The 24,963-nt window shown below is 47.7% G+C and overlaps 1 protein-coding gene across 1 annotated transcript; it reads right to left on the reverse strand.

The window, feature by feature from the left end:
- Positions 1 to 893: 893 nt before the first annotated feature.
- Positions 894 to 21,173, reverse strand: rps18 (ribosomal protein S18). The gene is made up of 6 exons (XM_038815980.1): positions 20,953 to 21,173; positions 19,148 to 19,246; positions 16,217 to 16,303; positions 9,570 to 9,671; positions 3,024 to 3,115; positions 894 to 1,014 (listed from the first exon to the last, which is right to left on the reverse strand). Exons 1-6 carry the CDS (start codon positions 20,953 to 20,955, stop codon positions 939 to 941), a joined length of 459 nt encoding a protein of 152 aa, XP_038671908.1. The 5' UTR covers positions 20,956 to 21,173; the 3' UTR covers positions 894 to 938.
- Between the last annotated feature and the right edge of the window lie 3,790 nt (positions 21,174 to 24,963).

Below are 24,963 nucleotides of genomic sequence, written 5' to 3' on the forward strand. Positions count from 1 at the left end.
TTCATTGGTCTGCACAGAAATACAGAGGGAAGGAAAATCCCCAGCATCAAAGAACACTGGGAACCTTAAGTCCCTCCGTTTGGACAGTCCTTAGAAGTTAACAGGAGATGCCCACGAGAAATAAGTTTATTTAATTGGAAAGTGAAGAGGGGATAGAGTTGAGTTTTACAGGGCGTGAAGAATGGCCCACTTAGATGCAAACAGGCGGGGGACAAAATAAGGCAAGATGCCATCAGTCTCAGCAAAATCCTGCCAGTCAGACAATTTGGCCAGTCAGACAATTTAGAAAATTGTCCTGCCATCAGTAGAGGTTAAGTTGGAAAAAAAAAGAGGAAAATTAAACTAGGGGAAAAAAAAGTACCAATTCCCAAGATAACAAAAAAAGCTCCTGGAGATCGCAGCTATCCGAAATGTCAGTAGACACACTGTACACCCAAATGGCATGCTGCTTCCTCTCAAAGTGATGAATGGGATCCTCCTCTCGGGGTTTCCTCAAATTTGGACTGCACAAGGCAGGAAACGTCCTTTCCAGCAGTCAAAATTTTACCCCCCCACCCTTTCTCCAACAGCTTCGACTGTGACAAGACTTTCTGCCTTTAGCACATTGCGGGAACAAGCGATGATAAATTATGAATTCTCCGGCCCATGACCTTCAAGTAGGAAAATTATACTCCGGGGATCAATGGTCAGGACTGGAATAGAGCATAAACAACCAGCGCAAGTTACGCTGGCTTACCAAGTGGTCACCAGAGTCCCGGGGGGGGGGGGGGGGGGGGGGGGTAGAGAGAGAGAGAGAAAGAGAAAAAGAGAGACGCCAGTGAAATGCCTTACCGAGGACGTGCCTGACTGTAGCAAGCTCGCAAATTAACCAACTCACACACACACACCATGTGTCAGATTAATCGAACATTTATTGACACATTTGACAGTTGAAATATTTACTTCTTCTTGGACACACCAACTGTGCGTCCTCTCCTGCCTGTGGTCTTTGTGTGCTGGCCACGTACACGGAGACTGTAAGGGAAGAAAGAGAAACAAGAAAACAATTAAGAGGGAGGCTTCAGAAATATAGTTACAGGCTCACTAAAATCTGCTTGGAGTTCAGATTGTAGAGCTGATGTATCAAAGCCTGAAAGAACCATTAATTGCAGACTACATGTGCAGCAATTAATTAATTACTTTACAAAGCGTCTTTAATTTGAAAAACATTCAGAACACGTGATCATAAGGCCTCTCAAGCCTTTCCCACCGTTCAATAGATCATGGCTGATCTGAAATCCAACTCCACGTCCCTCTATATTTTTGGCCATGAGGAATCTACCAATGGCAGGTTTAAAATAGCCAGCTGACTGAGCATCAATTGCCACTTGCGAAAGAGTGTTCAGGACTGCCACAGCTCTATGCATGCATAAGTGATTCATTAGAAAAGCAAGGTGATTCCCTAGTAGCCCGGCGGAGGATCTTGCTCGCTCCAATGGAAGGATGCGAGGCCCCCAAGCGTGGAGTCCTGGATCAATGATATGGCGGGGTTCATTTAATTGGAGAGGGTGAAATTTGCCCTGAGGGGATCAGTACAAGGGTTTTTCAGGCGGTGGCAGCCTTTCCTGGACTTCCTGGCGGAACGGTAGGGAAATAGGCCGGCAGCAGCAGCAACCTGGGGTGGAGGGGGGGGGGGGCGGGAGAAGAGGGGGGTTTGGATTGGGGGGAGGAGGAACTGTGTACATTGGATGTGGCGGGTGCTATCTCTTTCCCTTTTGTTGTTTGGGTGCTCTTTTGTTTTTTCTTTCTTTTTCCTTTTGTTTCAAGTTGGGTGGGTATTGTTCTTGGGGTGTTACCGCAGTTGTTTGTTAATAGAGTTAAGATGTTTATATTTTGTAAAAATTTCAATAAAAATTATTTTTAAAAAAAAGCAAGGTGATCACAGGAGCTGCGGGTGAACAAAAGCCAGACCCCGAGCCACAGAAACACCAAGCTCCGCACGATCTCAGTGAGGGGAGGGCGGAGGATACGCAGGAGGGCGTCAAAATTACAGCAAGAATCGTCAACTTTGACAGCGCAGAGGGAAAGGGTCGGGAGAAAAGTTAAATTGTCCCTCTGCCAAGCCGCAACGCATTCAGTTGGTCTGAAGTATTAAATCTGGAAAACTAGCGATATTGAACAGACACCCACCCCCCTTTACTTCTTTCACGGTTAATCTCTTAAGGAAACAAGGTGGAAGACAGGGGGCTATGAATCAGCAGTCCACTCGGCCTCTCACGCCTGCTTCGCCATTCAATAAGGTGACGGCGATCTGACTGCGCCCTCAGCTCCACATTCGGCCTAACTCCCTGGTCAAGAATCTATCTGCCCCTGCAATAACAATAGTCACTGACCCATCCACCGCTCTCCAGGGAAGACAGTTCTAAAGGTTCACCACCCTCAGAAAATTTCTCCTCATCTGTCCGAAGGAGGAGGCCCTTTACTATTTTTAACCTGTGTCCCCTAGTATTACTTGTACGAATCTTCTTTGAAGCAAGAGTATGGTTTGCACATCAGATACTCCCATAGACAAAGACTCAAACATTGAGTCCTATGCTCACCCACCCCACAGACAATGAGGACAACCTTGGGAGCACATTTACTGGTCAACTTGTCAAGTGCACAGTTTAGACAGTATCGACAGGCCCAAACTTCCTCCCATCCAATACCTTTCAGCACTCAAAAGGTTCACCAGATTACAGAAAATCACCCAACTTCCACAAATTTTCCACCAAACAACTTTGAGCGAACGGAACTGAACAAAGTGGATCTGAGCTGCAAAGAAAAGGTGTGTCTGATAGGACCAACATTCCCGCTCCTATCTCATACAGCATTACCCAACCAGAGGGATCATAAAAGCTCAAGGATCAACATTCCCGTCCCAAACCTAAGACAGCACTACCCCACCAGAGGGATGGGTGATAAAACTCAGGAAACTCACACCCCATGAAATTATTTTTAAAAGTCTGGGAACAGTAACACTCCAAGAGCAGTGAGATTCTTACCCCCAGAAGTGCCGCAGACCCCTGTGTGCGCGGATCTTCTTCAATCGCTCCAGATCCTCACGCAGTTTGTTGTCCAGGCCGTTGGCCAAGACCTGAGATCACAGAACAATAAATAAAAAGATAAGTGCCCACGTAAAACCGAAGCTGGCCACAATCCAAGGAGCCTTGCAGAAGCACTGTTAAACAAGCATGGCAGCAAACCATCAGGATATTTAGTCAGTTGAGCAAAATTGCAGCAAAATCGTGAGCTGCTTAAAGGAGGAATGCGAGGGAGAGAGAGAGAAGCGGAGATGTATAGGGAGGGAATTCCAGAACATAGCCAACGGTGGAGGGATTACATCTGGGAATGCACTGTCGAGGCCTGAATTAGGAGGAGTGTAGACATCACAGGTCAGAGGAAGATACAGGGGATTGTGGCAGGTTACACAGAGAGAGGGAGAGATAAAGGGGGTTGTGAGAGGTTACACAGAGAGAGGGAGAGAGAGAGGGGTTGCAGGAGGTTAGAGAGAGAGAATGAGGGGGTTATGGGAGGTTACAGAGAGAGAATGAGGGGGTTATGGGAGGTTACAGAGGGAGATAGAGGGGGTTGTGAGAGGTTACAGAGAGAATGAGGGGGTTATGGGAGGTTACATAGAGGGGGTTGTGAGAGGTTACAGAGAGAATGAGGGGGTTATGGGAGGTTACAGAGGGAGATAGAGGGGGTTGTGAGAGGTTACACAGAGAGAGGGAGAGAGAGATAGAGGGGTTGCAGGAGGTTACAGAGAGAGAATGAGGGGGTTATGGGAGGTTACAGAGAGAGAATGAGGGGGTTATGGGAGGTTACAGAGAGAGAATGAGGGGGTTGTGAGAGGTTACACAGAGAGAGGGAGAGAGAGAGATAGAGGGGTTGCAGGAGGTTACAGAGAGAGAATGAGGGGGTTATGGGAGGTTACAGAGGGGGTTATGGGAGGTTACAGAGGGAGATAAAGGGGGTTGTGAGAGGTTACACAGAGAGAGGGAGAGAGAGATATAGAGGGGTTGCAGGAGGTTACAGAGGGAGATAGAGGGGGTTATGGGAGGTTACAGAGAGAGATAAAGGGGGTTGTGAGAGGTTACACAGAGAGGGAGAGAGATAGAGGGGTTGCAGGAGGTTACAGAGAGAGAATGAGGGGGTTGAGATTACAGAGGGAGATAGAGGAGGTTACAGAGAGAGAATGAGGGGGTTATGGGAGGTTACAGAGAGAGAATGAGGGGGTTATGGGATGTTACAGAGGGAGATAGAGGGGGTTATGGGAGGTTACAGAGGGAGATAGAGGGGTTATGGGAGGTTACAGAGGGAGATAGAGGGGGTTATGGGATGTTACAGAGGGAGATAGAGGGGGTTATGGGAGGTTACAGAGGGAGATAGAGGGGTTATGGGAGGTTACAGAGGGAGATAGAGGGGGTTATGGGAGGTTACAGAGGGAGATAGAGGGGGTTATGGGAGGTTACAGAGGGAGATAGAGGGGGTTATGGGAGGTTACAGAGGGAGATAGAGGGGGTTATGGGAGGTTACAGAGGGAGATAGAGGGGGTTATGGGAGGTTACAGAGGGAGATAGAGGGGGTTATGGGAGGTTACAGAGGGAAATAGAGGGGTTATGGGAGGTTACAGAGGGAGATAGAGGGGGTTATGGGAGGTTACAGAGGGAGATAGAGGGGGTTATGGGAGGTTACAGAGGGAGATAGTGGGGTTATGGGAGGTTACAGAGAGAGAATGAGGGGGTTATGGGAGGTTACAGAGGGGGTTATGGGAGGTTACAGAGGGAGATAAAGGGGGTTGTGAGAGGTTACAGAGAGAGAGGGAGAGAGAGAGGGGTTGCAGGAGGTTAGAGAGGGAGAATGAGGGGATTATGGGAGGTTACAGAGGGGGTAATGGGAGGTTCAGAGGGAGATAAAGGGGGTTGTGAGAGGTTACACAGAGAGAGAGGGAGAGAGAGATAGAGGGGTTGCAGGAGGTTACAGAGGGAGATAGAGGGGGTTATGGGAGGTTACAGAGAGAGAATGAGGGGTTTATGGGAGGTTACAGAGGGAGATAGAGGGGGTTATGGGAGGTTACAGAGGGAGATAGAGGGGGTTATGGGAGGTTACAGAGGGAGATAGAGGGGGTTATGGGAGGTTACAGAGAGATAAAGGGGGTTGTGAGAGGTTACACAGAGAGAGGGAGAGATAGAGGGGTTGCAGGAGGTTACAGAGAGAGAATGAGGGGGTTGAGATTACAGAGGGAGATAGAGGAGGTTACAGAGAGAGAATGAGGGGGTTATGGGAGGTTACAGAGGGAGATAGAGGGGTTATGGGAGGTTACAGAGGGAGATAGAGGGGGTTATGGGAGGTTACAGAGGGAGATAGAGGGGGTTATGGGAGGTTACAGAGGGAGATAGAGGGGGTAATGGGAGGTTACAGAGGGAGATAGAGGGGGTTATGGGAGGTTACAGAGGGAGATAGAGGGGGTTATGGGAGGTTACAGAGGGAGATAGAGGGGTTATGGGAGGTTACAGAGGGAGATAGAGGGGGTTATGGGAGGTTACAGAGGGAGATAGAGGGGGTTATGGGAGGTTACAGAGGGAGATAGAGGGGTTATGGGAGGTTACAGAGGGAGATAGAGGGGGTTATGGGAGGTTACAGAGAGAGAATGAGGGGGTTATGGGAGGTTACAGAGGGAGATAGAGGGGGTTGTGAGAGGTTACACAGAGAGGGAGATAGAGGGGTTGCAGGAGGTTAGAGAGAATGAGGGGGTTATGGGAGGTTACAGAGGGAGATAGAGGGGGTTGTGAGAGGTTACAGAGAGGGAGAGAGATAGAGGGGTTGCAGGAGGTTAGAGAGAGAGAATGAGGGGGTTGAGATTACAGAGGAAGATAGAGGGGGTTATGGGAGGTTACAGAGGGAGATAGAGGGGGTTATGGGAGGTTACAGAGGGAGATAGAGGGGGTTGTGAGAGGTTACCCAGAGAGGAAGAAAGATAGAGGGGTTGCAGGAGGTTACGGAGAGAGAATGAGGGGGTTATGGGAGGTTACAGAGGGAGATAGAGGGGGTTGTGAGAGGTTACAGAGAGAGAATGAGGGGGTTATGGGAGGTTACAGAGAGAGAATGAGGGGGTTATGGGAGGTTACAGAGGGAGATAGAGGGGGTTATGGGAGGTTACAGAGGGAGATAGAGGGGTTATGGGAGGTTACAGAGGGAGATAGAGGGGGTTATGGGAGGTTACAGAGGGAGATAGAGGGGGTTATGGGAGGTTACAGAGGGAGATAGAGGGGTTATGGGAGGTTACAGAGGGAGATAGAGGGGGTTATGGGAGGTTACAGAGAGAGAATGAGGGGGTTATGGGAGGTTACAGAGGGAGATAGAGGGGGTTGTGAGAGGTTACACAGAGAGGGAGATAGAGGGGTTGCAGGAGGTTAGAGAGAATGAGGGGGTTATGGGAGGTTACAGAGGGAGATAGAGGGGGTTGTGAGAGGTTACAGAGAGGGAGAGAGATAGAGAGGGAGAGAGATAGAGGGGTTGCAGGAGGTTAGAGAGAGAGAATGAGGGGGTTGAGATTACAGAGGAAGATAGAGGGGGTTATGGGAGGTTACAGAGAGGGAGAGAGATAGAGGGGTTGCAGGAGGTTAGAGAGAGAGAATGAGGGGGTTGAGATTACAGAGGAAGATAGAGGGGGTTATGGGAGGTTACAGAGGGAGATAGAGGGGGTTATGGGAGGTTACAGAGGGAGATAGAGGGGGTTATGGGAGGTTACAGAGGGAGATAGAGGGGGTTATGGGAGGTTACAGAGGGAGATAGAGGGGGTTATGGGAGGTTACAGAGGGAGATAGAGGGGGTTATGGGAGGTTACAGAGGGAGATAGAGGGGTTATGGGAGGTTACAGAGGGAGATAGAGGGGGTTATGGGAGGTTACAGAGGGAGATAGAGGGGGTTATGGGAGGTTACAGAGGGAGATAGAGGGGGTTATGGGAGGTTAGAGGGAGATAGAGGGGGTTATGGGAGGTTACAGAGGGAGATAGAGGGGGTAATGGGAGGTTACAGAGGGAGATAGAGGGGGTTATGGGAGGTTACAGAGGGAGATAGAGGGGGTTATGGGAGGTTACAGAGGGAGATAGAGGGGTTATGGGAGGTTACAGAGGGAGATAGAGGGGGTTATGGGAGGTTACAGAGGGAGATAGAGGGGGTTATGGGAGGTTACAGAGGGAGATAGAGGGGGTTATCGGAGGTTACAGAGAGAGAATGAGGGGGTTATGGGAGGTTACAGAGGGAGATAGAGGGGGTTGTGAGAGGTTACACAGAGAGGGAGATAGAGGGGTTGCAGGAGGTTAGAGAGAATGAGGGGGTTATGGGAGGTTACAGAGGGAGATAGAGGGGGTTGTGAGAGGTTACAGAGAGGGAGAGAGATAGAGGGGTTGCAGGAGGTTAGAGAGAGAGAATGAGGGGGTTGAGATTACAGAGGAAGATAGAGGGGGTTATGGGAGGTTACAGAGGGAGATAGAGGGGGTTATGGGAGGTTACAGAGGGAGATAGAGGGGGTTGTGAGAGGTTACCCAGAGAGGAAGAAAGATAGAGGGGTTGCAGGAGGTTACGGAGAGAGAATGAGGGGGTTATGGGAGGTTACAGAGGGAGATAGAGGGGGTTGTGAGAGGTTACAGAGAGAGAATGAGGGGGTTATGGGAGGTTACAGAGAGAGAATGAGGGGGTTATGGGAGGTTACAGAGGGAGATAGAGGGGGTTATGGGAGGTTACAGAGGGAGATAGAGGGGTTATGGGAGGTTACAGAGGGAGATAGAGGGGGTTATGGGAGGTTACAGAGGGAGATAGAGGGGGTTATGGGAGGTTACAGAGGGAGATAGAGGGGTTATGGGAGGTTACAGAGGGAGATAGAGGGGGTTATGGGAGGTTACAGAGAGAGAATGAGGGGGTTATGGGAGGTTACAGAGGGAGATAGAGGGGGTTGTGAGAGGTTACACAGAGAGGGAGATAGAGGGGTTGCAGGAGGTTAGAGAGAATGAGGGGGTTATGGGAGGTTACAGAGGGAGATAGAGGGGGTTGTGAGAGGTTACAGAGAGGGAGAGAGATAGAGGGGTTGCAGGAGGTTAGAGAGAGAGAATGAGGGGGTTGAGATTACAGAGGAAGATAGAGGGGGTTATGGGAAGTTACAGAGAGGGAGAGAGATAGAGGGGTTGCAGGAGGTTAGAGAGAGAGAATGAGGGGGTTGAGATTACAGAGGAAGATAGAGGGGGTTATGGGAGGTTACAGAGGGAGATAGAGGGGGTTATGGGAGGTTACAGAGGGAGATAGAGGGGGTTATGGGAGGTTACAGAGGGAGATAGAGGGGGTTGTGAGAGGTTACACAGAGAGGAAGAAAGATAGAGGGGTTGCAGGAGGTTACGGAGAGAGAATGAGGGGGTTATGGGAGGTTACAGAGGGAGATAGAGGGGGTTGTGAGAGGTTACAGAGAGAGAATGAGGGGGTTATGGGAGGTTACAGAGAGAGAATGAGGGGGTTATGGGAGGTTACAGAGAGAGATAGAGGGGGTTGCAGAGATAATGAGGGGTGAGGCTAGGCAGGGATTTGAAAATATGCATGAGAACTTTGAACCACAATGGTACAAATAATGCCACAACATTGCATACCTGGATGGAATTATATAGATATCTGCTTGAGCAGATGGTCAATTTGTGTTGGAGGCTCAGTACAGCATATTCCGGACCATTCCACCAGTGTTCATGGACTATCCGAGCCTCCCCCCACCCAAATACATCTCACCTCATCTGCAGATCTTTCATTCTGGCTAAATGAATTCTGCCCCCTCCCCCAACAGTAACCCCCAGTGGATATAGAGGCCGATCAATATGGACACGGGTGGCATTCATTTCCTTATGATAGACTGGTTGATAAAACAGATTCAGACAATGTAAGCAGAAGCCGCAGCCAGATCTGCAAGGATGCACAATGATCACAAGCTGTCTTTGTGTGAAATTCAGCCCCTGCAAACAATTAAACATTCCTCTGCAAATACTCTGAACATTAAACAGGTTTAGATGCAAAAGCTCCAATTACAATCGCGCCACTATTTGTTGGCAGGGCCACGATATAGACAATGTACTCCCCATCTATCTAGCGAACACCGCGGGGCGGCACGGTGGAGCAGCGGTTAGCACAGCTGCCTCACGGTGCTGAGCACCCGGGTTCGATCCCAGCTCAGGGTCACTGTCCGTGTGGAGTTTGCACATTCTCCCCATGTCTGCGTGGGTTTCACCCCCACAACCCAAAGATGTGCAGGGTAGGTGGATTGGCCATGCAACATTGCCCCTTAATTGGGGAAAAATTGGATATTCTAAATTGATTTTTAAAAATACAGACACATTATCTAATGACCACCTCCCCAAACCTCACCTCACTCAGAGACGTTAGTTGCACAACCAGCCTCCCATTACCACTGCCTAATGTCACATTAGACCAAGACAGATCACCGAGTAGCTCGGCTGGCGAACAGCAACCCCAGTGGGAAGCAACCTGGCTCCAAGTAACGATCTATCCAGTACCTGGCTGTATTTTCCATCCTTTACATCCTTCTGCCTGTTCAGAAACCAGTCGGGGATCTTGTACTGACGTGGGTTCTGCATGATCGTTATAATGCGCTCGACCTGGAGGGAAGGAGGAAGAGAGAGAAAGGAAAGTTATAACCTTGCTGCTCAACCCAACCCAGGCTGACTTTCTCCAAACCGACTCGGCACATTGACCCCCCAATGACTCTCTCCAACCCAATATCAACTCACCTAACTACACAAGCAGATATTAGGATCTGGCCAGCTGAAAGCACGGCCACCAACAGTGCAGCTATTGCCGAGTCTATGGGGCGCAGCAAGGGTGGAGGTGATGGAGAGGGCACGAGGCCATGGGAGGGATTGAAAACCTCGGACGTGGATTTTAAAAACAGGGCACTGATCGACCAGGAGTCAAAAGGATGAATTAGGACAGGTCTGAAAGTCGCATTACTTTTGTGGTTAGTTCAGTTATCTTTCAGCATAAATGAAGAACTCCCCAAACCCTTAGATGAATCAAAATGGACACAGTGATTGTGGTGTTCTGCGAACGTAAAGGGATAGTTAAAAGGTGCTAGTTAATACCATTAACTAGTTAAAAGGGCTAGTTAATACCATTAACACAGCTAAACATCTAAAACCGCTTCAAAGATGATTCCGTGTCAGTTGGGTAACAATTTAATTGCACAGAATTTACAGCAGAGAAACAGGCCAACAAGCCTGCTGCTTGCGTTTAGGCTTCACAGATCTCTGCCTATCAACAATCCCGCTGCCACCCCCATGTTTATCTAGCTGCCCCTCACAGGCATCGTACTATTCCTTGCGGAAGCCTCACAACTCTCTCGGCAGTGGTTTCACCTGGATTCCCCATTGGATTGATTAGAGGCTCCCACATATTCATGGCCCCCAACTTGGCGATGAAAAAAAAAAATCAACTTTACAACTCTATCCTATTGAAGCTCTTCATAATCCCTCAATCCTATCCCCACTAGAAATTATGCAACCCCCCTCCCCCCCTTCCAAATATCTAAATACAATGCTCACCATGACTGGACAGGGCAGAGAAACTATTTCAGAGCAAGCAAACCGAAGGGTAAACATGAAATCTACAATGGACTGGTGGTTGGGAGAGGAATGTAAAGGGTGAAAAAGATGCACCGACAAATATTCTCCTAAAATTTACCGTTTTTACCAAACAATTTCAGCAGCGGACAACTGAGGACATACATGGAGGAACGGGCTTGTTTTGAAGTGTAATAAAATACGATAAACCCGAGTCGCTCAGGGCAGCGTCCCATCTGGTGCACGTGATACCTGGGGCTGACGGACGCAGGAGGGGAAAAAAACAAAAAGCTGAAGTTCACTATTCTGGCGCACCAGCTCTCCCTGTACAGCACACAGTGCATGCTGTCTTGCCTGGTACGCAGCTTACTCCATTCATATTACCAGCTCTCCCTGTGCAGCACACAGTGCATGCTGTCTTGCCTGGTACGCAGCTTACTCCATTCATATTACCAGCTCTCCCTGTGCAGCACGCGGTGCATGCTGTCTTGCCTGGTACGCAGCTTACTCCATTCATATTACCCACAGCAAAGGCACTTTATCTGCTGGCTTTCCACTTGCACCCTCCGTCACAGATCCATGACAGTACAGGACAGTTTGGACCATCATGTCGGCAGTCTCTCCAAATGAGAAATTCACTCAGTGCCATCCGTCCATCTTCTCCCCGTAACCGTGTATATTCTTCTTTTCAGATTAGTCCAATTCCCTTTGGATGCCTCCTTTGAAGCGGCTTCCAGTACACACTCAGGCAGAGTATCCGAGCCACTCACCGTGTGAAAAAGCCCCCCTCCAAGTCGCTTTTGCCAATTACTGGTTATTTTAAACCTGTGTCCTCTCGTTCTCAATCCTTCCACGGGAAGGAAATCTACTCTGTCCAGCTCCCTCATGATTCTGAACCTCTCAAATCTCCTTTCAGGCTTCTTTTTGCCAAAGAAAACAGTCCTAACTTATCCAATTTATCTTTATAACTGAAGTTCCTCATCCCTGGAACTATTCTTGCAAATCTTTTCTGCGCTCGAATACCTCCACATTCTTCACTTGAGGATGCAATATTTCAACTGAGGCCGAACAAGTGTCTTATGTGGGTACTTGTGTCTTGGTGAGAATGAAAGTTGAGCGAGCTAAGTGAATTGGAATACAAGGCTAGAGGATAGATCAATAGACGAGCAGCAGCAGACATTTAAGGGGAGATATCAGAACACCAAGTATATTCCTGCTGTAAAGAAAATTCTACGGTGTAGACCCTCCCTCCATGGTTAACTTAAGCAGCGAAGGAAAGCTTCAAACTTGAGAAAAAAACATATAACTGAGCAAAGTCGAATGGCAGGTCAGATTAGTCAGAATGTAAACAGCAGAGCATGGCTAAAAGGGTTCATTAGGAACAAGAAATTAAGACCTTGAGCAGAAGCTAGCTAGAAACCATCAAACGGATAGTAAGAGCTGAGACAGGCATTTAAACAGGAAAAAAGTAACATGAATGTTGGCCCTCTGGAGAGTGACAATAGGGAGTTAAAGGCAGATGAAGCGAACAAATATTTTGCTTCTGACTGCACGGCAAGATATATTCCAGTAATAGTTGTGAATCAGGGAGAGAGAGGAACCTGGTGAAATTACAATCACGAGGGAAGTGGTACTGAGCAAACTGATTGAGCAGCAGGCCGACTACGTCACTGAGTCCTGCTGGACTTCACCCTACGGTCTGGAAAGAGGCTGACAAGGAGATCGCAGACATGTCAGTGTTAATTTTCCAAAATTTGTTAGCTTCTGCAACAGGTTCATCAGACTGGAAAGTAGCAGATGCAACATCTCTATTGAAGGGAGGGAGGCAGAAAACAGGAAATCATAAGCCAGCCAGTCTGTCATGGGGAAGGTGTTCGAATCAATCATTAAAGGTGGTGAGAACCGGGCGCTTAATCAGGAAGAGTCAGCATGGTCTTTTGAAAGGGAAACCATGAATTTTTTGAAGCAACATGTGCTGTGGATAGAGGGGAACCTGTTGATGTACTGTACTTGGATTTCTAGAAGGCATTTGATAAGGTACCACTTCAAAAGGTTATTGTGGAAAGTAAAAGCCTGGTAGTTAAATTTGCAGATGAAACAAAGTTGTATAGAAGAGTGTGTTGTGAAGAGGACACAAGGAGGTTGCAGATGGACGTGGATAGATTTTTCATGGGCAAAAATCTGGCAGGTAGAGAGTAATGTGGGAAGATGTGAAGTTGCTCACTTTGGCAGGAAGAATAAAAAGGTAGAGCATTACTTAAATGGAGAACGGCTGCCGAATTCAGAGGTGCAGATGGATCCGAGTGTTCTAATCCATGAATCACAAGTTAGTATGCAGGAAGGCTAATGGAATGCTATCCTTTATTACAAGAGGAACAGAATATAAAAGTACGGGTGCTATGATTTAGTTATACAGGACATTGATCAGACCACATCTTGAATACGGTGTGCAGTTTTGGTCCCTTTATCGAAGGAAGGACGTAAGGGCATTGGAGGTGGTTCAGCAATTTACTAGATTGATACCTGGCATGAGAAAAGGTTGGACAGACTGGGGTTGTTTCGACTGGAGTTTAGAAGAGTGAAGGGGTGTCTTGATTGAAGTATACAAGATCCTGAACAGTCTCAACAAGGTGGATGTGAAAAGGATGTTTCCTCTTGTGGTTGAGTACACAACTTAGAGGCACTGTGCTCAAATTAAGAGTTGTCCTCTTGAGGACAGAGATGAGGAGATTTTTTTCTCTTAGGGTTGTGAAACTTTGGAACTCTCCCCCTCAGAATGGGCTGGGGTGTCAGTGAATAGGAGGAGGTAGATGGGAAATGTGGAATCCGAGGCACAAACTGATTAGCCATGATCTGATTGAATGGCAGACCAGGCTCGAGGCTGAATCGCCTACTTCTGCTCCTATTTCTTATGTTATTTAAGCTCAACATAACCTCCTTGCCCTTGCACTCTCCATACCTCTTTTTTAAATTTGATTTGATTTATTATTGTCACATATATTAGTATACAGTGAAAAGTATTGTTTCTTGCATGCTGTACAAACAATGCATACCGTACATAGGGAAGGAAGGAGAGACTGCAGAATATAATGTTACAGTCATAGCAAGGATGTAGAGAAAAGATCAACTTAATACGAGGTAGGTCCATTCAAAAGTCTGTTGGCAGTAGGGAAGAAGCTGTTCTTGAGTCGGTTGAACGTGACCTCAAACTTTGGTATCTTTTTCCCGACAGAAGAAGGTGGAAGAGTGCATGTCCGGGGTGCGTGGGGTCCTTAATTATGCTGGCTGCCTTTCTGAGGCAGCAGGAATTATAGATAAGAGTCAATGGATGGGAGGCTGGTTTGCATGATGGACTGGGCTACATTCATGACCTTTTGTAGTTTCCTGCGGTCTTGGGCAGAGCAGGATCCATACCAAGCTGTGATACAACCAGAAAGAATGCTTTCTATGGTGCATCTGCAGAAGCTGGTGAGAGGCGTAGCTGACATGCCAAATTTCCTCAGTCTTCTGAGAAAGTAGAGTCGTTAGTGGGCTTTCTTAACTATAGTGTCGGCATGGGTGGACCAGGACAGGCTGTTGGTGATCTGTACACCTAAAAACCTGAAGCTCTCGACCCTTTCTACTTCGTTCCCATTGATGTCGACAGGGGGCATGTACTCCACTACGCTTCCTGAAGTCGATGACAGTCTCCTTCGTTTTGTTGACATTGACGGAGAATTATTGCCGTCACACCAGTTTCTCTTATCTCATTCCGGTACTCTGTCTCGTTATTGTTTGAAATTCGACCTACTACGGTAGTGTCATCGGCATATTTGAAAATAGAATTGGAGGGGAATTTGGCCAGTCATAGGTATAAGGAGTATAGTAGGGGGCTGAGGACACAGCCTTGTGGGGCACCGGTGTTGAGGATGATTGTGGAGGAGGTGTTGTTGCCTATCTTTACTGATTGTGGCCTGTGGGTTAGAAAATTCAGGATCCAGTCGCAGAGGGAGGAGCCACGGAGTTTGGAGATGGGTTTCGTAGGAATGATGGTGTTGAAGGCTGAGCTGTAGTCGATAAATAGGAGTCTGACATAGGTGTCTTTGTTATCTAGGTGTTCCAGGGTAGAGTGCAGGGCCATGGAGATGGTGTCTGCTGTGGACCTGTTCCAGCGGTAGGCGAACTGTAGTGGATCAAGGCAATCTGGGAGGCTGGAGTTGGTTTGTGCCATGACTAACCTTTCGAAGCACTTCATAATGATGGATGTTAGAGCCACTGGACGATAGTCATTAAGGCACGCTGCTTGACTTTTATTTGGTACAGGGATGATGGTCATCTGCTTGAAGCAGATAGGGACCACAGATTGTTGTAAAGAGATGTTGAAGATGTCTGCGAATACCCCCGCCAGCTGATCCAGCAAGACCTGAGTGCTCGTCTGGGTACCCCATCCGGGCCAGTGGCTTTCCGTGGGTTGACCTTCGAGAAGGCTGCTCTGACGTCAGCAGTGGTGATCTGATACACCCACTTCTTTGACATCTACCCCTTTCCCACTATGAACAATTCCTTCCTCCATCCAACATAACGAAGGAACTTTGATACTAACCGAAAATAACCTCTCTCAAAATGTTGGAAAGACTAAGGAACTGATCATCAACTTCAGGAAGTGTAGCACGACACACATTCTCGTCTGCATCAATGGCTCGGAAGTGGAGATGGCCAATAGCTCTAAGTTCCTGGGGGTCACCATCACCAACAGTCTGCCTTGGTCCACCACTCACGTTGATGCAACAGTCAGGAAAGCCCAACAACGTCTCTACTTCCTACGGAACCTTACAAGTAACAGATCAGTCCGAGGGAGAGTAGTTGAGGAGTCTTGTAGCTGTGGGGAAGAACCTATGGAACCTAAGGAAGTTTGGCAAGTCTGCATCGACTCTCACAAACATCTGCAGATGTGCGATAGAGAGCATCCTATCCGGCTGCATCACAACTTGGTATGGCAACTGCTCAGTCCAAGATCGCAAGAAACTGCAGAGTGTGGTAAACTCAGCTCAATGCATCATACAAGCTTGCCACCCCCACATCGATTCTGTCTACACCTCCCGCTGCCTCAGGAAGGCAGACAGCATTATCAGAGACCCCTCCCACCCAGGCATTGCCTTCTTCCAGACCCTTCCATCAGGCAACAGGTACAAGTCTGAAGATTCGCACATCCAGACATAGAAACAGCTTCTTCCCCACAGCTACAAGACCCCTCAACTACTCCCCCTCGGACTGATCTGTTACTTGTAAGAACACTATTCACGACGCGCTATGCTGCTTTTGCTCATGTATTTACTTTGTTTGGCCCCTTGTTCCACACTGTAAGCAATCACTTTGTTGATGTACCATTTGTCAATGTGCTCTGTTAATTAGTCTCTTTGTCTACTATGTACGTACTGTGTACGTTCCCTCGGCCGCAGAAAAATACTTTTCAGTGGTACTTCGGTAAATGTGACAATAAATCAAATATTCACTGCTGCATTACAGAAAAATAGATGGCAGTGCATCAATAGTCAAGGCCAGTGGAGAAGCCACAAATTAATTAGCAGAGTCTAGTCTGGCCTTACCTCATCCTCCGAGAGCTCCCCGGCTCTCTTGCTCAGGTCGATATCAGCTTTTCTCAGCACCACGTGAGCGTAGCGCCTCCCGACACCCTGACAACGGGAGCAGACAGTCAGAATCAACAGCAGTCTTCAGAGACCATTGCACATGAAATAAACATTCTCCTGTTACTAGGCTTTAAACTGACCAACACCAGTCCACCATCACATGCACACAGGGAATGGTACATAACCGCACCGGGGGGGGGGGGGGAGGGGGTTTAGGGAGGAGACGATTAATCTCACCAATAACATTTCATTGTCGAAATGAGAGAGGGCATCCAACTGAGCCCAGTGCTATCAGGAACACACTCAGTGGGGTTTTCCAGAGTCTGTTCCCTAATACCCCACAAGCCGGCCATTGGAACAGAGCATCTGTGATCTTATCAAACAGCTGAAGGGCTCATGCCGGGCACATAGCGGCGTGGATACCACAGCACAAGCTGGTAACAGCAGACTAGAACATAGAACAGTACAGCACAGAACAGGCCCTTCAGCCCTCGATGTTGTGCCGAGCATTGTCAGAAACCAAGATCAAAGTTATCTCACTCCCTGTATTCTGGTGTGCTCCATGTGCCTTTCCAATAACTGCTTGAAAGTTTCTAAAGTGTCCGACTCCACTATCACTGCAGGCAGTCCATTCCACACCCTAAACAGTCTCTCACTAAAGAACCTACGTCGGATATCCCTCCTATATCTCCCACCCTGAATCTTATAGTTATGCCCCATTGTAACAGCTACATCCGCCCGAGGAAATAGTCTCTGAACGTCCACTCTATCTATCCCCCTCATCATCTTATATATCTCTATTAAGTCGCCTCTCATCCTCCTCCACTCCAAAGAGAAAAGCCCGAGCACCCTCAACCTTTCCTCATAAGACCTATCCTGCAAACCGGGCAGCATCCTGGTAAATCTCCGTTGCACCCTTTCCAATGCTTCCACATCCTTCCTATAGTGAGGTGACCAGAACTGTACACAATACTCCAAATGTGGTCTCACCAGGGTCATGTATAGTTGCAGCATAACCCCGCGGCTCTTAAACTCAAGCCCCCTGTTAATAAACGCTAACACACTATAAGCCTTCTTCACGGCTCTATCCACTTGAGTGGCAACCTTCAGAGATCTGTGGACATGAACCCAAGATCTCTCTGTTGCTCTACATTCCTCAGAACCCCGCCGTGACCCTGTAATCCGCATTCAAATTTTTCCTCCCAAAATGAATCACCTCGCGCTTATCAGGACAGGGTGACCAAGTGTGCAGGGCACTGCTGAACAGGAATAATTTAAAGGTTTGATGACCTCGGGTGGGAATTTCCGCTCTCAGGGTGGGTGCAGCTGAAAGATCCCACCCATTAAGTCAACCACAAAATAATAGTGGGTGGAGCGTGGGCAGCTTTCACAACATCAGGAATCCCTGCATCGATACGGAAATGAATCAGTTACGACTGTCTGGGACGCGAGGAGTTTTTGCAGCCCTGCAGCATGGTAGAAAAACACAGGCAGTGGCGAGAAGTTTCCGACTGAGACCCACACACAACGATCCATCGATGCTTCAGCCCAGTAATCGAAGAGCAGTCTAGCGACGGGCAATAAATGCTGGGCCTAGCCAGCGACACCCACATCCCGTAAATGCCTTTAAATATTTCATGGGTTCAATCTTGGAGAGAGAGCTGGCTATTGCTGACAATGGCAGCAGTGAGAGCACAGAAAAAGGTATGACCATCCAGAGGAGTGAGAAACGAAGGCCAGTTTTCTCCCACCAGGCCACTCTTAAACTTAAACCCAGCAGTAACCACACTCCCAATACTTGGGGCAAAATGTGTGCTGGACAACCTCAACTGGAATAGATTATAAACCATGTCAGGGCCAAGGCACCAGTGGTTTCTATTTCCAACACCCTCTCAAAAATCAGGGGTGATTCCACAACGGGAAACTGCATGCAGCAGAACAGCGAAGAGTTAAACCACAGCGATCTGCCAGGTGACTCTCAGTATACATCAGCATGAGCACAGGCACTTTGATACAAACGCTCCCCACCACCACACCCCTGTCCAAAGCTGCCATTCTCCCCCCCCCCTTCCCTCAATAATACTTCTTTTGAAGGAAAACTTGGCTGTTGTTTATATTATTTAAACTACATTAGGGGAAACTTGAGGAGGCTATCATCCAGTTTCACAAAAAGAGTTATGGAAGGAAGCCTTGCTAGCAGCAAGGGTGGACAAATCAAATGTGACTTTTTCCAGTCTGTTAACCTGGCTGCCACACCAAGGACACTAAACCCAACTCAATCTGCAGCAGGAACACAAAACAGACCCACACACCACTACCCAACAGGGACTCGAATATCAAAACATCGAGCACCTCTCACAGCCGCCAGTTGCTCCCAAGTGCTCGACAGTCAATGGTGCTTCCGATATGTGGTCACCACTGTAATGCATTAAAGACAGCAGGCAATTTTCCCACAGCAAGCTTCCGCGGCAGCAATGTGGTCATCGCCACATAATTTGACTTCAGAGCTGTTGATCGAGGGAACAAATATTGCCTCGGGCGCTGGGGATAACTCTCCTGTTCCTCTTTTAAAGCAGAGCCATGGGACCTTACATAGCCACCCAAAAGGGCAGACGGGACCTCAGTTTAAGTCTCATCTGAAAAACATGACCTCCAACGGTGCAGCACTCCCTCAACGCTGCATCGGAGCGTCAGCCTGGGTTGCTGAGCTCAACTACTGGAGCGGGACACGACCCAGGAACTTCATAATGCTTAAAGCTCCCAAGCAAGCTGCAGCCAGCGCTCCAGGATAGGTGGAACCCGTTTAACAGTACAGAAGGCGACAATTGGCCAACATTCAGAACGACACCACGCTGAACACAATCGTAACGAGGGACTATTGATTCTCACCTTGATGGCGGTGATAGCAAACGCTATCTTCCTTCGCCCATCAATATTGGTGTTGAGGACTCGAAGAATGTGCTGGAACTTTTCTGGAATAACCAACGACTAAAGGGGGAAAGAAATAAGGGCAAGTTAGCAAAGAATCAGTCAAAGGAAAAAATATTAAATCTTACTGTGCAATAATCCACCAGATGTTCTACATATTCAACACACTTCCCCACAAAACTGCCAACACGTTAAAAGACAGGGCAGCAAAGCTTATTATTGATGCCCCAACATTGGAGAACTGGTCATGTTTTAAAACTGCAAGCCGGTCGTTCTGCACCTTTCAAGAGAATTCCAGTTAGTCCCACTTCCTGCGCTCTTTCCCTGCATATTTTCTCACTCCCAATTTGAAATGATGAAAATGCCGAGAGCTGGTATGCGTGGTATAGGCAGATTCGAATCGTAGCTTTCCAAAGATGGTTGGATAATGATTCCAAGGGCACAGGGAAAAAAGCCAGGGGAGCGGACCCAGGGAAATACCTCGTATAGCGAGCTAGCACAGGAAAAGACAGGCTGTAACCTATTCTATGATTCTTTCAAAGTATCAATCCAATTCCCCTTTGAAGGCTATTTCTGAATCTGCAGTCATTAACTGACCAGCGCAAATCCTAACTGCACATTGCGAGGAAAATCACCCTCCCTGGTTACTGACCCTGCAGCCAGTCACAACATTCATTTTAAACACCTCGATCATATCTTCCCCATCTCTGCTCCAAGGAGAACAATCCCAGCTCCTCCAGTTAATTCAAGCAACTGTAATCCCTCATCCTTAGAGCCATACTTCCACCAGCTAGGAAGAGCCAGTTTGGCATCCTTCACATCCTCAGACTGGTCCAAAGTGCTTCACAGTTGATCAAAGGCTTTCGAACCACAGGCACCTTTACCATCCAGGAAACAAGCCAGACAATTTGTGCACAGCAAGATTCCGCAAACAGCAAAGCCATAATGATGATCTTCAAGGAGAGATAAATATTCAGTAGCTACCAGAGATTACCTATTCCGGCCTTCTTTAAACAGCGAAACTCCCGACAGGACCGTGGGCACGTTTCCTCTGAAATTCAGCACACCTCCCCAACACTGCACCACTCCCATCTAACCCCACCTGAACGACATGCTTGTTATGTTCCATTCTCTGGAGGGGGCTTTAAGTCTTAAACCCACAACCTGCTGACCAACAAGTCAGAGTCTCCATCTACTGAGCCATGGTTGATGGCTTGGGGGTGGGGGGGGGGGGGGGGTGTTGCAAGTCATGTTTGTTTAAAGTTGACCAAAACCTCCAGGTTACATGGCTAGACTCACCACAAGACACAGGATGTTTCCGACACAGACCCTGCCCCGATGTGGAGAGCATGTTTTCTCTTGTGGAACATCTAGACCTTGGGGGTGAGGGGGGGTTAAACAGACAAATCCGAGTCACATTGATGTCTGTGGGATCTTGCTGTGCACGAGTCGGCTGCTAGGTTTTCTACGTTATATCAGTGACTGCATCTTAAAAGAAATAAAACCTTCCAACTGGCTGCAGAGTACTTTTTTACTCGGTAAGTTCAGCTATGCGAATGCGCGCCTCCTCCCCGGGTTCCCGGTTACTCCAGCCCGCTGAAGCCTGAGCCGGAGGCCGCTCCTCCCTCCCGCAAATCATCGTGGCAATGGCGCCCTCTCCCCACTCTCGGGGCCCCGCCGCGGCCAACGGCGCCGCCCCCGGCACCTCCCGCCCGCCCCGAGCCGCAGATGGCGACCGATTGGGCGGCGGGCCTACCTGGACTCACCATGATGGCAGCGGCAGTCGCTCGGCCGGGAAAGAGAAAGAGGAAGTAGGTCCCGCGGTTTTATTCGACCGGGCGGCCGACATCCGGGCGAGTGCCTGTCCTCCTCGTCAAACCGTCCCCGGAGAAGGGGAGGGAGCGAATAGAGTTCCGACTCTCAAAGTCTTCAGCAATCAAAAAAATGTCCAAATAAAAACCTTGGATCACGTTCCTGCCCCAATTGACCAAAAGTACTTTGAAAACCACTGAGCACTGGAGTTGATATGTACTCATAATTATTACGGTAAGAAGTCTTACAACACCAGTTTAAAGTCCAACAGGTTTGTTTCAAATCTAGTACTCAATGTCTCTGTTGGACTTTAACCTGGTGTTGTAAGACTTCTTACTGTGTCCATCCCAGTCCTGTGGTGTTATGCATCACTGTAAATACACAAGGGGTTAATGTAAAAACACTACAACTAAGTAAACACTTGAGGGAGCACTGAAGATGTGATGACATGCAGACATACAGCTAATGAACACTTAGAATAGGAGACAACGCATGAGTAGTCAAGACACCCAGAGGTGACACTACCACAAGGGGGCATTACACAACCCATATATAAAAGGACAGGGCACACATGCTCTGCCTCTTTCCACAGGCGACACTTAGAGAGTAGGACAGGGGCAGATCAGAAGCATCACGCCCACCACGTGGCTTAGAGCAAACTGAGTTACTATAGCAAGATTAGCAGGAGAGTCGAACTCATAGAGAACTGTGCTAATGGTTCAATAAATCACATTGAACTTACTTCAAAGTTTGGAATATCTTTTGGTCAAAGCTGCATCGAGTCGCTGCCTGTTACCCCAGAGTACATAACACAATAAGTCCAACGCCAGTATCTTCACATCATCACTTCAAATAATCATGATATCCTCTCAAACGCCTTGATTGAACCTGCCTCCGCCACATGCCCAGGCAGCACATTCCAGACCCCAACCACTCGCAGTGCGGAAAAGACTTTTCTTACATCACATTGGCATCTGCACCATCTAGTTCTTTTGAGAACGGGAACTGTTTCTCCCCATCTACCCTGTCCAGCAGCCTCATGGTTTTGATTTCAAATCTTCTCTCAGCCTTTTCCTCTCATAGATTATCATAGAATTTACAGTGCAGAAAGAGGCCATTCGGCCCATCGAGTCTGCACCGGCTCTTGGAAAGAGCACCCTACGCAAGGTCAACACCTCCACCCTATCCCCATAACCCAGTAACCCCAGCCAACACTAAGGGCAATTTTGGACACTAAGGGCAATTTATCATGGCCAATCCACCTAACCTGCACATCTTTGGACTGTGGGAGGAAACCGGAGCACCCGGAGGAAACCCACGCACACACGGGGAGGATGTGCAGACTTCGCACAGACAGTGAACCAAGCCGGAATCGAACCTGGGACCCTGGAGCTGTGAAGCATTTGTGCTATCCACAATGCTACCGTGCTGCTCTCCTCAGATCTATCCTCAGAACTGAAATTTCAGGGCAGCACGGTGGCCTAGTGGTTAGCACAGCTGCCTCATGGAACTGAGGTCCCAGGTTCGATCCCGGCTCTGGGTCACTGTCCGTGTGGAGTTTGCAAATTCTCCACGTGTCTGCGTGGGTTTCGCCCCCACAACCCAAAAATGTGCAGAGTAGGTGATTGGCCACGCTAAATTGCCCCTTAATTGGAAAAGATAATTGGGTAATCTAAATTTTTTTAAAAACTGAAATTTCTCATCCCTGAAACCATTCTTGTAAACCTCTTCTGCACTCCAATGTATTCCACCACTTCTTTCCTGTCGTATGGCACCCAATATTCCAGCCGAAGTCTAACTAATGCCTTGTATAAGTTCAGCATAACCTTTTTGCTCTTGTATTCTATACTCCTATTAATAAAGCTCTCTCCACCTGTCCTGCCACCTTCAATGATCTATGCTCATGTACACCCAGATCCCTCAGCTCCTGCAGCCCCTTGACAATTTTACCATTTAATTTATATCATCTCTTCATGTTCCTCCTACCAAAATTCTAAACCTGCAGATTGTTAGTATGGACCAGGTATGCTTCAGCAATTGCCCCATTCATATTTCTTGTTCTCAAGGGAATATTGCAGATTCTGACATACACACCACAACTTGCATTGTCCTTCAATGTGGTTAAACATGCCAAAGAGCTTTAGAGGATCAATTATCCAACAACATTTGACACTGATTTCATTGATGGCACAGCAGCCTCGATGGGCTGAATGGCCTACTTTTGCTCCGATGACCTATGGTCCGATGGACCGCATATTAGGTCAGGTGACCAATAGCTCAAAGGAGTTAGTATTCGATGAGCATTGTCAAGGAAAGGATTACAATAATAACTTGTATTGACATAGTGCTTTTAACATAGTAAAACATCCCCAGCTGCATTCTTCAAGGGGGATTTTTTAACTGAGACACGTCACTGAGCCACACAAGATAACCATAGCAGGTGATCAAAGAGATAGTTTTGTAGGTGGCACCTTACAGAATATAGAAGCTACAGCACAAAAAGGAGGCCATTCAGCCCACGTTGTTTGTGCTGGCTCTCTGTAAGAATAATCCAAATAGCCTCACTCCTCTCTCTGCCTTTTCCCCTGAGCTCTACAATTTATTTTCCAGGTGCTTATCCTCTTAAAGGTTCAATTGAACTTTTCTCCACCACACACTCAGGCAGTGCATTCCAGTTCAAAACCACACACTACGCAAACAACTTTCCCCCATAACGCTATTGCTTTTTTACCATTCATCTTAAATCAGTGTCCTCTGGTTCTAGTGACTGTTCTGCCAGTGGGAGCAATTTCTTGCTATCTACTCAGTCTAGACCTCCCCCCCCCCCCCCCCAAATTATTTTGCGCATCTCTATCACATGTCCCAAGGAGAATAACCCCAGCTTCTCCTATCAATTTGAACTGAAATTGCTGTGGTCTGGAATCAATCTTTTCTGCACCCCCTTTGAGGGTGTCACATCCTTCCTAAAGTGCATAGTCCAGAATCGGACACAGTAGTGGCCGAACAAGTGCTTCATAAAGGTTCATCATAACTTGATTCTATGAACTTCCTTGCTTTAGTACTCATGCCTCTATTCCTAAAGCCCAGAATTCCATTTGCCTTCTTAACCACTTTCTTGATCTGCTCTGCTACCTTGATTGATTTGTTCCTGGGCATCGCATGGCAAGGTCTCAATAGGCTGAATGGCCTCCGGCAGTGCTGAGATGACTCTATATAACATTATGATATATACCCTTGGTCTCTTGTGTTCTTACAACCTCTTTCGAGCTGTAAAATGTTTTAAAAGAGAAAAGGGAAGCAGCCAAGCGGAGAGGAAGTTCTGGAGCTTCGGTATCTTTTAAAACATGAAAATGCAAGTCATCAGATCCAGATTTGTGACCCAGTAGTCCATTTAATTTCTCCACTTGCACTGCGTGCTTTCTTTAAATTCTTTTTTTCTAGCTAGTTCCCTATTATATCTGAAATGTATTTCATCGCACCATCAGAGACACATCCAAAATACCTTTCAACAATTTCTTTGTTCAGCCATTATAATTTCACCTGTCTATGCCTTTAGTGGGGCCAAGGTTAGTTTCACTTATCTCTCCTGATTTACATACCTGTAGAAACATTTAAAATGTTTTTCTGTCTCTCATTAACCTCCACTCCTGTTTTCTTGATTAATTTGTTTGGTCCTTCTTGGTTGAATTTGAAAATCCTCGAGAGTGGCTGATTCAGCTGACCAGCCTGTATTGTGTGCAGCAAGTGCAGCTTGTGTGCTCTGCAAATGTTTGACTTGGCTTTGGCAAGTGCTTTACGGAACCAGGAAGGCCAAAGACAGCGAAGCAGAGGGCCTGAATCGGGACTAATTTGCAAGGGACCCTTCTCAGGCCGTAAGGAATCAGAGACAGCGAGAGTGCGCCGACTAGAACCCGTCAAGCTTTCCTGCATCAAAGGGGCTGATAAAGGTTGCTTATCTAAGCAGA

The sequence above is a fragment of the Scyliorhinus canicula genome, chromosome 13 (genome assembly GCF_902713615.1).
Source record: "Scyliorhinus canicula chromosome 13, sScyCan1.1, whole genome shotgun sequence".
Lineage (NCBI taxonomy): Eukaryota > Metazoa > Chordata > Chondrichthyes > Carcharhiniformes > Scyliorhinidae > Scyliorhinus > Scyliorhinus canicula.

Coding starts and splice junctions, on each gene's coding strand:
- rps18 (XM_038815980.1), bottom strand. Junction 9,672..16,216: donor GGGAGCTCTCGGAGGATGAG/GTAAGGCCAGAC, acceptor CCTTCCCTCCAG/GTCGAGCGCATTATAACGAT. Junction 3,116..9,569: donor AGGATGGAAAATACAGCCAG/GTACTGGATAGA, acceptor CTGTGATCTCAG/GTCTTGGCCAACGGCCTGGA.